Source organism: Fringilla coelebs, assembly GCF_963513975.1.
Source record: "Fringilla coelebs genome assembly, chromosome: 9".
NCBI classification, from domain to species: domain Eukaryota; kingdom Metazoa; phylum Chordata; class Aves; order Passeriformes; family Fringillidae; genus Fringilla; species Fringilla coelebs.
Genome location: NC_140067.1, coordinates 10087162 through 10102469, shown reverse-complemented (window position 1 = coordinate 10102469; position 15308 = coordinate 10087162). Strand labels below are relative to the sequence as shown.

Below are 15308 nucleotides of genomic sequence, written 5' to 3'. Positions count from 1 at the left end.
CAATGCAGAGAAGAGCACACACCATGGCACATGGAGGCACCAGTGGGTCTGCAGGGCCTGGGGAGGTGTGGTGATGCACAACATGACTTAGGCCACTCCAGATGCCCAGGAAGGAAAGCAGTTGCCACACAAACCCTTCACTGGAGTGTGTGTTATCTTTTCCCATCAACCTTTAATTGGATTAGTGTAATGAGGCCAAAAACACAGGCTAAGCAGCAAAGTTAATACCTGGCACTTCCAGATCTTTTCTTTTTCTGGACAGACCTGCATTCTCCCTCTACCAGACAAATTCCTGCCTAGGAAGCCTAAAAGGCAAACTGCAAGCCTTAACACTCGAGACTCAGCAGCATTGGCTGAAATATCTGAACACCCATCATATGCTAACAGTGTGATCCCTATTCTCTAAATTTTTGCTGGGTACTAAGAAACTTGAGAGAACCTCAAGACCCTTGCTTTCCAAGCTGCTAGCCGATGAATGGAAAAGGGTGTTAGCCTTTTGCAGCCAGAGCAATGTATACACTAGGGACATAATTCTGCCACAAAAAGCACATAGGGCAAGTGGCTCGTTGTGACTCGCTCGTCCTGCAAAGCACTGTGTGCCTTCCACTGCCATCAACCTTAATGAAACATGAAGGCATTTAACACCAAGCGAGATCTGGCCCTTTTATGGGTATCTGTCTGCGCATCAGCAAGATGCTGGCAGAGATGCTATCTCAACATTAAAAGCAAGGCTGTAACACAGCAGGTATTCAGCCTCCAACAGAAGATGTTCATCAACAATTGCACACACATGATGCTACAATAAATCTATGTGCTACTTCTTAACAGCTTCTCTTAAAAAGATTCATAGCTCTATTTACTGGGCCTGATTCTGCTGCTAGGCATGTGGGAGTAAATCTAGAGTAACTCTACCTGGAGTTTGTAAACAGACAGGGATAGTAGGATCAGAATGGAGCTTCTTGATTTTTAAATAAGTACTTAATTACCATGCAGGAAACCAGAGCTTGCTGGCTCCATGGTTCAGCTGAGATTAGAAGCGCAGCAGGAGGAAGATTTGCACTGCTCTAGATTGGTGGAGGGGTAGAGCAAATGCTCTCACCATCCCTTCCAGACATGGAGAACAACTAGGTGGACTTCCCTTTGACATCAGAAATGCATGACACTGCTCCCAAGAAAAGAGAAACTGCAAGTCTCCAAGGCTGAGGTTGCCTTCCCAGCCTTGGGAACCTGACCTTATGAAAAACCCCTACAAACAGATTTTTACACATAACCTTAGTGTGGGAGTCTGTCTGCTTACTAAACATGACATTATACGGCATCTTATGAAGAGAAGTGTACAAAATTGCATACTGTATTCTCAGTGAAAGTCAAGCATCATGATCACAGGCTGCACCCAATTTGTCATCAGGAAAAACTTTTCACCATGCAGGTAATAAAGCTCTGGAACAGATTGGTGGCAAAATCTCCTCCCCTGGAGACATTCAAACTCATCTGCAGAAGACCCAGAGCAACCCAATCTAAGTTTGAAGTTAGCTCTACTTTGAATAAGTGGCTGGATTAGAAATCTCTATTTAAATTATTCTGTGAATCATGCTCCAGCAGATCCTGATTACACATAGCATGTGTCCTTTCTCTGTCTATACAGTCTGTTAATAAGCCTTTCATATAGACACTAATGTAGTAATCACCTGGTTCTCTGCATACCAGCTGCTTTAAGAGGGAGCATTGAGACTCCTGCTGCAGAACACTGTAATTATGCACTGAGTAAGGGAATGTATCTGATGAAATGGACGTACCCATCATGTCTAAGTCCCCTTAGAACCAAAACATGCACCAAAACTAAGCTAAAATTAAGTATTATTCTCCTCCCACTTTACAAATTCTATTGCAGAAGTATTTTTCCCCAGGAAACCTGAACACATAAGACCTAGAGCCAAGGTGCTCCTCTAAACTAAGAAGACATGTCCTGTGCCAGGCCTTCCTTAGATCTGCTCTCTGACAGGCAGGAGGAAACCTTGCCTCTCCCAAGCCTGGTCTGTCTGGACCATTTAGCAAATAAACTCTTCAGGACAAGGGCTTCTCTGCTATGACTCATAAACTGTTTAGTGCCTAATGGTAAAGCCTATAGACACTTAACATAATACAATAATGTCACTTAAAGGCCATTAGTCTCCAGTCTAAACAGCACTTTTCCAGTTGCAGCAGGGACCTGCCAACCCAGGAAGGCAGGATAAGGGACGTGGGTGGTCAGTCAGGTCACTGGACTTGCAGATACCTGATATGAAACCCCAAGAAGGACAGAGCCTAGCCAGAAAGCATGGGGGAAAGCCATGGTAGCTCTAGCAATCAAAAGTTTTGTATTTAGTGTTTTCTTGAATCACTCAAATCGGCCGAACCCCTCTTCTTTCCTGGCATCATCTCTGCCTTCTTCTGGCACCACATCACCCAGTTCTATTCTCTCAACTGACTTCTGAGATTGCTTCTTCTTCCCACTCCCCACTGAAGGGAAGAGAGAAATCCTAATAGGTGCCAGTGGGATGGGGTAAACTGCCTTCCTATGCCCTGTGATGATACACAACCCAAAACTGCACACACAGCAGCTTCATGGGCTCTCATGCTGTCAGCACTGGGGAGACCAGCACTCTGGGTAACAGGGTCTGAGCACAGGTTTCTGTGCAAATTACACAGGCACAGGGGAAAACAAGTTTGTGTTTTCCTTGTGGGGAAGAGACCGCTCCCACCTCCAAGCACAAGCTGCCATTAGTATTTGCTTCGCTGGAGAGAAGGAGCAGCGAATCCTCCAGAGCAAAGGACAAGTGCAGCAATTAGGATGCAGGGGCTGCGGGAGCTGTTTAACAGCACGACCCAGAGGTCAGTGCCGCCGACTCCCAGCCCTGCATAAATATTGTATGAGCTGGGGAGAGGGGCTGTTACGGCCACCCTCAGCGCCAGCCCTCCCCCATCCATCGCCACTCTGCATCCAGCTAGATACGCCAGCAACATTATTTACAGATGTGACAGTCAGGAAAATCACTTTAGTAACTAAGGGAATGGGAATGAAGACTGCACAGTAGAGCAGGCGCCTGGGAGCAGGCTCCCATCCGCACCTTCTGCCTCCCCTTACAGCCCTGCCAAACGGCACGGCCTGTTCTCAAACTGGCACATGAAAAACCACCAGGAACAAGGAGGGGAGGGGAGGCTGTGAGCTCCCCCTCAAAGCTTGCCCAGAGGTCTGATTATCAATGCTGCTGAAGGACACTGCAGCCAGCAACTACCTTCCAGTTTCCTATCAGTATCTCTGCTAGACCCGCCCTTTGGAGGGAGCTTTATATCAATGTAATGAGAGGCTTTAGAGGGAGCTTCCCTCAGACTCTGTGCAGACCTGCAGAAGAGTCCCCACTCCAACACAGCCACAGGGGCTTATCCCTGCAGAAACTCCCCCAGATGCTCTATTTGGTACCAGCCACCTTCCTCACACGTGACCTGTTCACTCCTTATTCCCTGAAGGATTGTCTTCACCTACAGCTTCAGTCACACTGAACGGCACCCTCTCTACTGCATCTTGGAACACTCTCATTCTTCTGCTCACTTTTTTTGCCAGATACCTGCACATTTGCTGTGATGCTCTGCACAAATACAAACCTATCTCAGATTCACTGAGACTGAAGATTCCTGAGGACAAGGACACGGGCCATTCTCCAACGGTACCCCATTAATTCCTAGGGGCATGCTGCTAATAAACATTACTGCCCAGGGCAACACATGAGAGCTGCAAGATGGAAAACACAGCTTGGATGTGCTTCTGCCCATGATACCTCTCCAATTTTTTTTCATTGTTCTGTGTCTGGTTGCTGAAACCAGGGAAGGCAGAAGCCCTGTCTTACCATTAGCAGCTTTTCTAAACTCTCTGTGCAATTAATGGGCTTAATTATTGATGGCAAAGGCAGGGAAGGGAGGAAAGAAAGAGCCAACGAGGAAGGAATGATGTGGGGGTGGCAGGCGCCAAAGGTCTCCGAAGATCTTCCCTCAGCCTAGCGCACAGAAAGAGCCCCTAGCCGCTCTGCTGCTCCCACGGCCCTGCTCTAATGCTCCCTGACATGCCTCTGAAGACAGCGAGCTGTTTGCAGTCACCACCGTGATTTGTTAGTAATTATTTTCACGGTGTCACATTGCTGTCACTCTCTTAACAAAGAGACAGGCAGCCCGAGGCTGCCTGCAAGAAAGAACCAACAGAGAAAAGCAATTGTCAGGCACCCAGGGATCCTCTTTGCTTCCTGGGTTTCACAACCAGAGCCCTTACCAGCTTCTGAAGCAACTTCTGAGGAGAAGTGGCAAGTCAGAACCATCTCCCATCCTGGTCACAGGAAGAGGAATTAATTACTTAGCACCTTCTCAATTTCACCTTACCTGTAAATCCAGTGCAAGACCCAGATGCTTAGAGCCCCTTAAGCCAGCAATTTGCTTCAGGCCTGCAGCAAACGCAAAACAACTTTGGCAATTGATGACTTTTAGTGCTCTCCTTGCAAGTCCCAATTTCTTTTTATGTGGTCTTGCCATTAGAACGTGCTTCCCAAACACAGCAATCCTGATGACAAACCCCTGCCTAAGTCTATCATCCTCACACATTAACCCTCCAGACTGTTCACATGCGCTCTTCCTACACCAGACTCATTAATTCCAACACACTGCTGTGCCCCACATGGCAGTAACATTTCACTTGGCATTTCACAATGCCAGAGGACCTCAGCAGCTTCCTCACATCTGAAATACACAGTCTAATGGCTTGCTGTCTCTGTTTTCTCATACACAGCACAGTGACTTGACAAAGAACTTCCCTGCTTGAATCACCTCCAGTCCATCCATCCATCCATCCTTCCATCCAACCTTTGGCTGACCTGTCAGTAAGTCCAAGGTAATCACTCCTTTCCCAGTAAACATGGTGCTTGCTGGGGCCCCCAAGGAACGGAGGCTACTTTGGCACCTGAAGTGTCACATGAAATAAGGATATAGAGATGAAAGACTGAGACACTTGGCCAGACAACCTTTAAAGCACTCTTGAGCTTTGTGCAGAAATCAAGTGGACTTCCTCCAGAGCATTTCCAGGTCTGAACTACTCCCAGCCTGTGTTCTTCCTATGACTGCTTACTGACAGTGCACAAGGGTCAGTCTCTGCAGCCGTGGGGAAACCTGGGTACTAATTCACCCTCTTAGCACAGGGAGAGTTTGGAAATATTAAGCCTCACAGTCTAAGGAAAACCTTCCTGCAATTAACTGCATGGAAGAGTTCTGACTCAGAGGGCAGCTCCTTTTCAGGGGTCCTTTTAATAACCAAGAAATGGCATATACATGCTGTGAAGAATTAGGATCACCATTGGGAAGCTAAATGGCCCATAAAATTTAAAAGTTCTCTTCGGAGCTGGAAGCATTGTGAGCTGGAGGAGAGGTCTTGGCAACCTCCCACCAGCCTGCTCCATGCACCCAGTTTGCAGGGACAGACATGACTCCAGGCAGGGAGGAGGAACTGAACTCAGCTGGTGCCCAGGCATCTTGGGCATGCTGGCCGACAGTCAACACTGAGACCTGGTTCAACATTCACATGGAAAAACTGAAGCAAGGAAATTAGAGATGACCAAGAGGCACCTACAGAGGAAAAACGAAGGGTGCCCCAGGGTGCCAGGCAGAGAGGAGGAGAAATCCTTGCTCCAAGAGAGGCAAAGCTGGTAGGACCAAGGCAAGATGAAGTCCTGGGTAGTATGAGCTTCCCGGACACAACCCTGCCCAGACATCGCCCTGCTTCCTCCGTCTTCTCCCCACAGACTTCTCTATTCTGCTTTCTTCTACTACCACCTCCATATGACTCACATCATTGCTAACACCTGGTCCACATCAATGTTTGGGCACGTGACACTGCCTTTGGGGTGCCAGGCTGCCGATGGCGGTACCTGGGCCAAACATGGACAAAGGTGACTCCCACATGAAATGGACTCAGCTCAAAAAGTTAGTCTACAGCTCCAGTGTCCTCCCAAGTCCTGCAGGCACCTCATCATCCACTCCTGAGGATACAGAGCGTCACTGGACAAGGCACATGAGAATATGCCGGAGGGAAAATACCAGGGATGACCTCAAGATGGCCCAGTAGGTCTTTGCCAGCCAGGAGCTTCAGGAGGAAAGGGACTGAACCCATCCAGGAAAATGGCTCCCAACAGGAAATAAATATCCCAACAAAATAAAACATTTTCAAGAAAGCTATAGACTCACACAGCAGAGCAAGTGAAAGAGGAAGGATGCTGCTCCCAGGCTGGCAGTATTCTTCAAGCAGAGCTCTCTAGGCAAAGAAGCCATAAGCACATCTCTCCCAGCCAAGCCACAGAGAGGGCAGCACTGGTGCCAACACACAACTGCTTTGCTTCAGCTGCAAAGTAAGAAGAGCTGGGACCCAAACGAAGACAGCTGACATTTCAGACCCAGCATGAAACACTATGGCTGTCTAACACTAGAAAAATGCAGCTGTTCTAAGAGAAAACAAACACTTTGTGGAGCTAATCCTGTTTTTCACACATGCCCCAAACAACAAAATTCAGACAGCAAACAGCCCTCCAGTGATTGTCCTCTGCTGTCCCAAGCCAACCAGCTTTTCAATTCCCCAAGGCACAGAATCACCACTATCCTGAACTGCTATTAGAGGCTAGGTACCCATTATAGATCCATTGATTTTGAAACCATTTTGCCTGAATTCACTAAAACCCTGGACACAGAATTCACCCTAGTGATTCCTGGTGCAGAGGGAATTATGGTTTCCTACTCTGTGAGCAGATGACATCGAGACCATTGATTTACATCCAGTTCAGTGTGACTGTTTTCAAACAGCCTGAGTTAAGTTACCTAGGGGTAGAAAATCTACCTTCTCCACCTATTACTCCATCCCGAAGGTTCAGTGCTGGAAATAAAGTACATGATGCAATGCCTGTCTCATTCTTCCCTAGACTGCAGTTTGTAAATTTCTCCAGACTCTTTTTATGCTGCTTCCAACTTCTTTGGTCTTAATTCCCAGGTAGAAGAGTTCTGCTTCCCAGAGTGCACCAGGCATCACAGCTCAGTAAATCTGTAGCCACTACAGCCCTGATATGACAAATGTCTTTGCTATCACATGCCAGATAAGGAACAGACCTGAAGGTCCAATGCATGATGATCCATATGCAAAGATTTAATGTCCAAAGCTTAACCCAAAGATATTCCCAAACATCTAGGACAATGTAACTTGCAGAAGCCCAAGTAACCAATTATTTCAAATAAAGACAAGAACAGGAGTCAGCCAGGGTAACTGGTACCTAAGGATAACAAAAGTCAAGTCTGGTATATTCATTTTAAATAAGAGTGTACAGAGGGGGAATATTAAAATCCAAATTTTTTTTTTGCATAAGTGATATCATTTTCTTTAAAAACAAAAAGCTGGACTGCAGGGTCGCAGAAGTGAATGGGGTCAGTGCTATTCCCTGTAAGTGCTCACAAGGCTCCCTTGCTTAGCTCTGGCAAAGCACTTTAGGATGTAATTACATGAACAACTCCATCAGCAAAGCTGACTCAAAAGGTTCCTGACCCTGGATATTCAGTCCCATCCCTTCACTGTAGTTCACACCACACTCTTTGTTCAGCCAATGTAACCATGTGAAGAGATACAGCATAGGCTTGTTCAGCAAAATGATCCCCACTAAAAAAACACCACCAAGCTAATCTAAAGATCTTAGTTGGAAAGGAATTGTTTTATTAGCTTTAAATGCAGATGACTACATTATCTTTCAGTTACCAGATCTTTCTTGTTACTCTCAACTCTGAATATACCTCTTGCCCTGCTGCCACACAGCCAGCCCACCCCACACCTTCTCCTGCCCTTCCTCATGACTACTCAAGTGTTCCCACTCACTCCAGTCAGTGGCCATCTGCAATTTCTCTCTGAGGTAGAGGCTACCAACCCCCTCCTGGTCCTGTGATAAAGAACAGCACGTACAGAGGACACTAACACCAACAACTCTTTTCCATTCATGACCTAATTCTGATCTCAAAAACATCCAGGACAGAAGCCTGGAAAGAGCAACCCATTGCCACATTTGGAGCTGGTTGGAGACGACAAGCATCCTCCCAGTCTGTGTAACTTGCAAGAAAGAATTAAAACAGTAAGACAAAATTAAGCAATGGTATAATTTACTGCTCAGAATTTACTAATATCCAACCTAGGAAGAGCACCAAGGGCTATAAACATTTCAAGACATTTCACCATGTTTTATCACTATATTAGAGAGTACTTGCCTTTTAACACTTATTTAAGAAAATAAAAAACTTCTGAGCAGTAGTTTCCTGTGAAGACATAAATTAGCATGTTCCGATCAGCCACAGTAAGTGCAGTTAAAGCATCTTCATGTCAGAGTTATAGAGACCAAAGGCTACATGTACTTTTGGCTATGCTCAGTGCATTTACAGAACAATCCAAATCTGGAAGGAGAAGGATTAACTGATGCTTCTGACATTATGGTGCAGGTCTGAGACTTGTGACATAAGGCTTCAGCTCTGCCTCTGCCTGCCTGCACAGCCACAGGGATCTCACTTAACCTCACCGTATTTCAACTCTGTATCTATGAACACATGGTAAAAATGCCTCCTTTGTTGCCAAGATTAATTCACATTGTGTTTAAGAGCCCACAAACTGGTTCCACACACAGGGGAAAGCAATTTGACATTTCAGCAGAGATAAACTACACTAAAGAGCTTATATTACAAGGGCTCAACTGTGGCAGATACTAAGTACCCTCTTTTCCACTAAACCCATCTCCTGCAGTCAGCAGCTCCCTCAGCCCTTCAGAGGCACATTACCCTCGCCACCCAATGCCACATCAATGCTATTTGCTTAATGACTAGTGTCAGTTCCAACCTAGGTGCAGAATGAGGTCCAAGCACTAAAGCAGATGACATCAGGTATCTGAATCCATCCCTGGAGCTGTTAAACTTGGACTATAGCTCCTTGCAACAGGCTAAAGGAATCCTCCCACTGAGCATGCAGAGGCCTGAGGACCGTGTGTCTAACGAGGCTGTATCCCCACTCATATTTTAGCTTGGCAGGTCTGGTGCTCCTTTCATCTTTTGCTTCAGGTAGCTCTCTTTAATTAATAACATTTCTGAGTCGACACAGGGAACTTTCCACCCAGAATGAATGGCCCTCTCTCATTAGAACCATGACTTGTCATGATGTATTCAAGAGCAGAAGTGTGATTCATTCCCTTGTCTGGGAATGAGGGGTGTTGCTGGGGGATGGGGGGGAGAAGAGTCTCTGTAATGAGTGACTGATATTTGCTGAAGTTGATATGCGACTCTGTCGGCTTGAACTGCCTTGTCAGGACAAGCCTTCAAGAAAGGTGATGTTCCTACTCAAGAGGTTTTCCTCATTAAAGAAATTGCATCTTAACAAGAGGGAAGGGGAGGGCTGGCAGGAGAGCTGCTGTCTCCCCAACTCCAGCCTGATTCACACACACACCAAGAACTGAAAGCAGGTTGATCCAAGCACAGCCAGTAGAGGATCAGCGCTTCATTTAGGAGCCCTCTCACACAACGGACTCTCTCCAGCAGCAACCAAATCCCTCCAACAGGTGCACCTTCTGATGGTGCACCACACCCATGACAAAGCCTTTGGTAGCATGGCTGAGGACCTTGACTCATGCTAAACCTCCATAAGCCCTTCTCAGATGCTTGGTGTTCCTGGCACCCAGAACTTCGTGTTCTGGGCACCCAGCTCCTCGTGACTAGTGTTCCCTGCTGTCTGAGGCAAGACAGACACACAGCTCTGTGGTCTTCCAAGGAGGCTCCAAGTGTTCAAGAGCAATCAAGTCTGTAGCCCCACAGTGCCTCATTTCCTGAAGATCCCTGAGCAAAGCAGAAGCTTTACTGATCCTTTAGCAGTTGAGTTTACATCTTGAATCCTGCAGACTCAGCAGTGCCAGACACCATCAGCAGAGAGCAGTACCCTGACAATCACTATTTCTCTGGTGCTTTTGTTTAAGCTACACACATTGCAACTCCTGGCTTAGGCAGGGCTATTTCCCTACCTTATCCCTATAGCCAACACTGACAGGCTTGAAGATTCCTCCTCCTTGTTACAGCCACTTCCCCACACCCAGTTTGCTCATCCCACTGTGCCTCCCTGGCACCTACCAGTGGCACCTACTGGAAGCCCTCACAGTAGACAGGCCAGTTCAGAAGACACCATATACTCAGCTCTAGAACAGCACATGAAGACAGAAGCCAAACTAAATGCCCAGGTCACTGCTGGAGAAGCCAGGAACAAAGCTACATGGTTTACCAGCCAAGCTAAGGACAATGGAGGACAGGAACTCCAAACCACTCAAAATCTGGGTAAGAGGACTGCAGCTATGCAAGCAGCTGTCATTACTAAGGAAGCTGAGAAAAGAAAGAGCAGAGTTAGTAGTAAACTTGTCACAAGTGGTGGCTCCTTAAGCCAGAAAGTGTTGCACTCACCTCAGTGTCCTCAATTTCTCTGGAACCCAGCCAGGTTTCTACCATGCAATGTTCCAACAACACTCCTCCAAAAGCGGACAAACAGCATCACCTCCCTTCCTGCTGCCTTTTGTGATCAGTGTGTGGTCTCAACGTGGTAGCAAAGGGCATCAGCTACACCACAGGTCTTGTAGGGAAGCATGGAATGATTCCCTGGCATATCTCATGGATGTTCCACATCTCTGAAGCTTTGCCTCTCTGTCTGAGCAGCCTTGTTTCAGCTCTCCACTTTCTCTCTTTAAAAAGAGATGCTCAGTTCTGCTTTGCTAAACCCTATTTGGCAATGTGTCTAAACACACGCAAACTTAATTAGTTCAGGAGGGAGACTCGGCATTTGTGGTGACGGATAAAAGTAATGGGAAATGAGACAAGTCAGAGCTGGCAGGGAGTCCTCACTCCAGCCTCATCCACTGGCATGGTGCTAATCAGATGTGACGCTACATGCTGCAGCACCCAATCGGCGACGGAGCAGCGTGATGTGCTACTCACCAGGCGGCTGCAGCCAGACTCCTGCTATCCATGTGCTTGGAAACACAGAATGTATTTTCTGCTTTGCCCTGAAGTCGCTTCAGGATTGAATTCTGAAGTTAATGGTTTAAAAAAAAATTTTAAAAGGAAGAGGGAGAAATGAACCACTCTCCACAATCTCATGGCCAGGAGTGGAGTCTTCTTTTCCAGCTGAGTAGTGAGGGACAATCCATGCGAGAGACCACTGCAAACGGTGAATAGTGTATCTCCACTCCAGAATAGCATGTCTCTCTGACCCAGCTCACCTCACAACCCCTATGGCTCACCACAAATGGGGCTCATCTTTACCTCTATTTGCCTGCTGTAGAGCTCTGAAGAAAAAAAAAGCCACCCAACACATCCAGGTTGCTCTTTCCATATGAACACCAAGTTAGGATGTCATTACCTGGGAATCTTGTCAGCCCACTGTGAAAATGACAGAAAGATGGGCTTGGAGCAAAGATAACTGTTTCTCACAACCATCAACAAAGTGATAAATTGGACTCTCACAACAGCAATACAGGAGTAAAGAACAGAGAAAATAGAATACATGAGAAACAGAAGTTTAGCACAGCAACTGTGCTGGTCTGTAACAGAAGTTTAAACATGATATATAATGAAAAATAACTCATTCCTAATTTAAGCAACTAACACAGGAACTTGCAATATATATGAGCTCTGGACACAGCCTGAGCAAAGACCAAGATTCTGACTCAAAAATTCAAATACCACCCCTCTGTCTCTGTCTGGAGCCAATTTCTCATCACCACTAGTGCTGGTGCTGAGCTTTGGACCCCAGATTTCATGTTTCATTAATTACACAAAGAAAAGGCAAGGAGCTGCCACTCTGCAAAGACTACTTGTCAGGGAAGAACTGGTGCTGATTGCTCCTAGACTATGTGCAGTTTATTTAGGCTTCCAGCTTGGGGAAACCAATGTCACAGTGAAAACCAAGTAACACTACTAACGAGTTGTGTCTGTCAGTTTAGGATGGGATGTGTCAAGCCCATGCTATACTGGTGTGATAACAACAGGAGTCTTTATCCAGCACCACAGGGAAATGAAAAGCTGAAGCAAGATTATACCAATCTGAGGGAATTCAGCTCTATAGGACACTGATCTGCAAACACTTTGGAGATTGAACTAATTTAATTTTTGGACATTTAGCTCCATTCTTACAATAACATTTTTAGGTCGTGGCCTAGCTATTTTTCTAACAAAACATGCACATACACTAACATTTGCAGATCCCAGTGCAGGCCCTCACCTGGTACTTGCCAGATATTCACCCAGCTGATGAAGATGACCTTAACGACAAGAACACCATTGGAGCATGCCAGACCTGGCTTGTATTCTGCTTGTGTTCTGTTCCAAAGACTACTCTGTGATTCACATTGAATTACTGTGCCAAGATGACAGAAAAACCCTTAAATGCAGGAAGTCAGGTAAGGATCATCACTTGATCATTCACATATGCAGTCAGAAATATCCATTCCTTTGGAAAGTATATTGGGTAAAAGGCGAAACATCACAAAGATCCAGTTTAAATTTGGGGTTCTGAAAGGCTTCACTCACTATAGGGAATATCCTAGGCAGTGATCTTGCACCATACCCAGCACCCACCTGTATTCTGAAATAACTCTCCTCTCCCCTCCCAGTTATGCATGGCAAACAACAATTTCCCTAAGAAACGATGACTAGGGACAGTTGGGAGGCTTGCAAGGACAAAGACATATGCACTACAAGCAAGCATGGAGCAATAAAGCCCAGGAAAATCTCCCTCCCCTCCCATACTCACATCACTTTCAAATCCCAGTCTCCACAGGTCACAAAAATCGACTTGACGCTGGGATCTAAGAGGCCTTCCTTTGCCATCCACTCGTCAACCCTCTGAAAGGAAGGCAAGAAAAGAGGATGAGTTTTGCAGAGACAGGCCGAGCCACAAGAGTTAAACTCAGATAAGCTGCTTGCAATCAAGAGAGAAGAAAATTGTGATCTTATCCAACCTCTCCCTCTCTCTCTTCTCTCTTTGCTTGCCATCTCAACAACAGCACGTTTGGACCTTTGAAGATTTCTGATAGGAGACATCAGGCAACCAGAGGAGAGATGATCTTATCAGACACTGCAGCAGCTCTGCTTGTGGAGGGATGAAAGTTGCGCAGCATTAACGGGACGATACAACTGTGCTGTTACCTGGCATTTCTCCTCTCCCTGTACCAAAGAGGCTCGTAGGAAACATAACTTTTGTCCCCTCCAGTGAGGAGAAAAGACAGGTATATTGAGATGGCATCCACCCCCTACAGCATTTCTCACATACACTAATTCATATAGCAGCAGGGGGATATGGAAAGGGGAAAAAGATGGAAGGGCTGGGCACACACAGGCAATGTGTGGCAGTAACAAGCAAAGCCACGTGTCCCCTTCCTCTCCAGGCTGGATCCCTCTTTCCTTCCTACAATTCTGAAGAAGTGCTTGTTCAGGGTGGTGTGGATTTAAAGGGGTTCGCTATTCCTGATCAACTTCCCACAGGGACAGACATTCTGGGTCCTCTTAAAAAATGGGCCATGTTAACCTGGAGGATGCAGTCCACCTCAGGGATTAAGGAACTAACCTAGACTAGAAGCCCTGCACAGACAGAAGCCCTGCATAGACACTAAGTCCAGCTAAAACTAGCAAATGACATGCCCAAAATCTTACAGTGGCAGGCAATCAACTTTTATTATGCAACCTCATTAGCAGCATTTTCAATGCCTGAGCAACAGAAATCCCTCCTCTTCTCCCTTGCTTGACACCTTTCACTCCTGAGTAAACCAGCCTGCCTCAGAAGTCGCCTGACCTGAATCTCATTTTAACCTAGAAACATGCTGCTGTATGAACACCTTTTCTATCCAAATAAAAAAAAATTCTACATAAGTGTTTCCACACTCTAAGAAGCTTCCATAGAAACAGAATGAATCATTTTCTGGAATACTCCAGTGGCGATCTACATTCACCCACCCAGGCAAAGAGGGCTCTCCCTCCTGGGGGAAACAGGCTCATGCATCCATATGTTTATGGACCAGCAAGACTGCTGTATGCTCTCCGGAGAGCTGGGGGTTTGCATGGATGTGAGACATCACCTTTGCAGAGCACCATTTTCAGTCTCATGTCACCGACATAGCCTTTCCTGCCAGGGGCCGATGCTTCTCCCTGTGACTGTACAACATCCCCCTGAGTAAAACTCCCCAGAAAAGCAGCATCCAGTCTCTCAGCCACACTCCCTTTGGCTGACAGGATCTCCCAGCCAGCCTCACATGAGCCTGCCTGGAGTTGGGGACAGCAGTGGTAACCTATCTAAACTCCCTGATGTGAGTGCCCATCAAGTGCTATCTCCATGGAGGATTTAAATACCTTTAATTTGATTTCCTCAGATAAACAATTGTTGCAATTATTCTGATTAGGAACAATTAGGTAACACAGGAGTGGAAATCCTGATGAGATGACGCATCAAACACCAACCTTGCAGCACAAGTAGGCTCTGCTTGAGGAGGTTTCTTTCACTATCCGACTAACAACAAAAGCTACTGATGGAGAAATACTTCCAAGCTAATTAGGCCTTAAATGCTCTAGGAATTCCACATTAAGGAGAAGATATTATTAGGACTGTATTTGCATTCACACATCCTTTAGATTAGATTTCAGAGGCATTTTCTTTCTATACTACATGTATTATTGAGCATTTAAATAGGTAGAAAAAATAATTTAATAAAGTGCTGAGGGAGGGGAAAAGAAATGAAAGCAGAATCTCCAGGAGCAGTGGTCTTGAGCAATGTCTTGGTGCTTTATAACTGGCTCAAGAAAGAATCGCCTCTTCTCCTATCTACTGGCAGGAGTTTGGATATCTTGTCAGCACCCTTGACGTGAACAGCTGGAGATGACAGATCAATGGTTCAATAATCTCAGCAGTGTGTCACCAGTGTGACAGCAAATGTTATTCTAATGAAGCTGTAATCATAGTCAAATTACGCGGTTCGATTCTCAGCAAGGGGAGGGTGCAGGGAAAGAGATGAAGAGGGGACTACAAGACCAGAGGTCAGAGTTTGAGAACTAAAGGTTACTCTGCTTACCTCAAGCACTTGCTGGAGGCTCGGCTGCCCATCCACCATGCCTTGAATAATCCCAGTCAGCTGAAACAGAGACAAACGGAAAGCAGTCACCAGAGCAGCACTCAAAAGATCGTTAGAGAGGTCTACTCTCCTGTC

The 15308-nt window shown here is 46.2% G+C and overlaps 1 protein-coding gene across 4 annotated transcripts in view; it reads right to left on the bottom strand.

Moving 5' to 3' along the window:
- ERI3 (ERI1 exoribonuclease family member 3) overlaps nt 1-15308 on the bottom strand; it is a 129224-nt gene that overhangs the window by 84131 nt on the left and 29785 nt on the right. For all 4 annotated transcript variants that reach the window (XR_014616389.1, XM_084211564.1, XM_084211566.1 and 1 more), the window contains exons 4-5: nt 15174-15233; nt 12866-12957 (exon numbers count right to left, since the gene is read on the bottom strand). Coding sequence is in view for 3 of the 4 variants with exons in the window: in XM_084211564.1 (XP_084067690.1) it covers nt 12866-12957; nt 15174-15233 (152 nt within the window). In the remaining variant the exon portion in view is untranslated. The remainder of the gene's footprint in view (nt 1-12865; nt 12958-15173; nt 15234-15308) is intronic.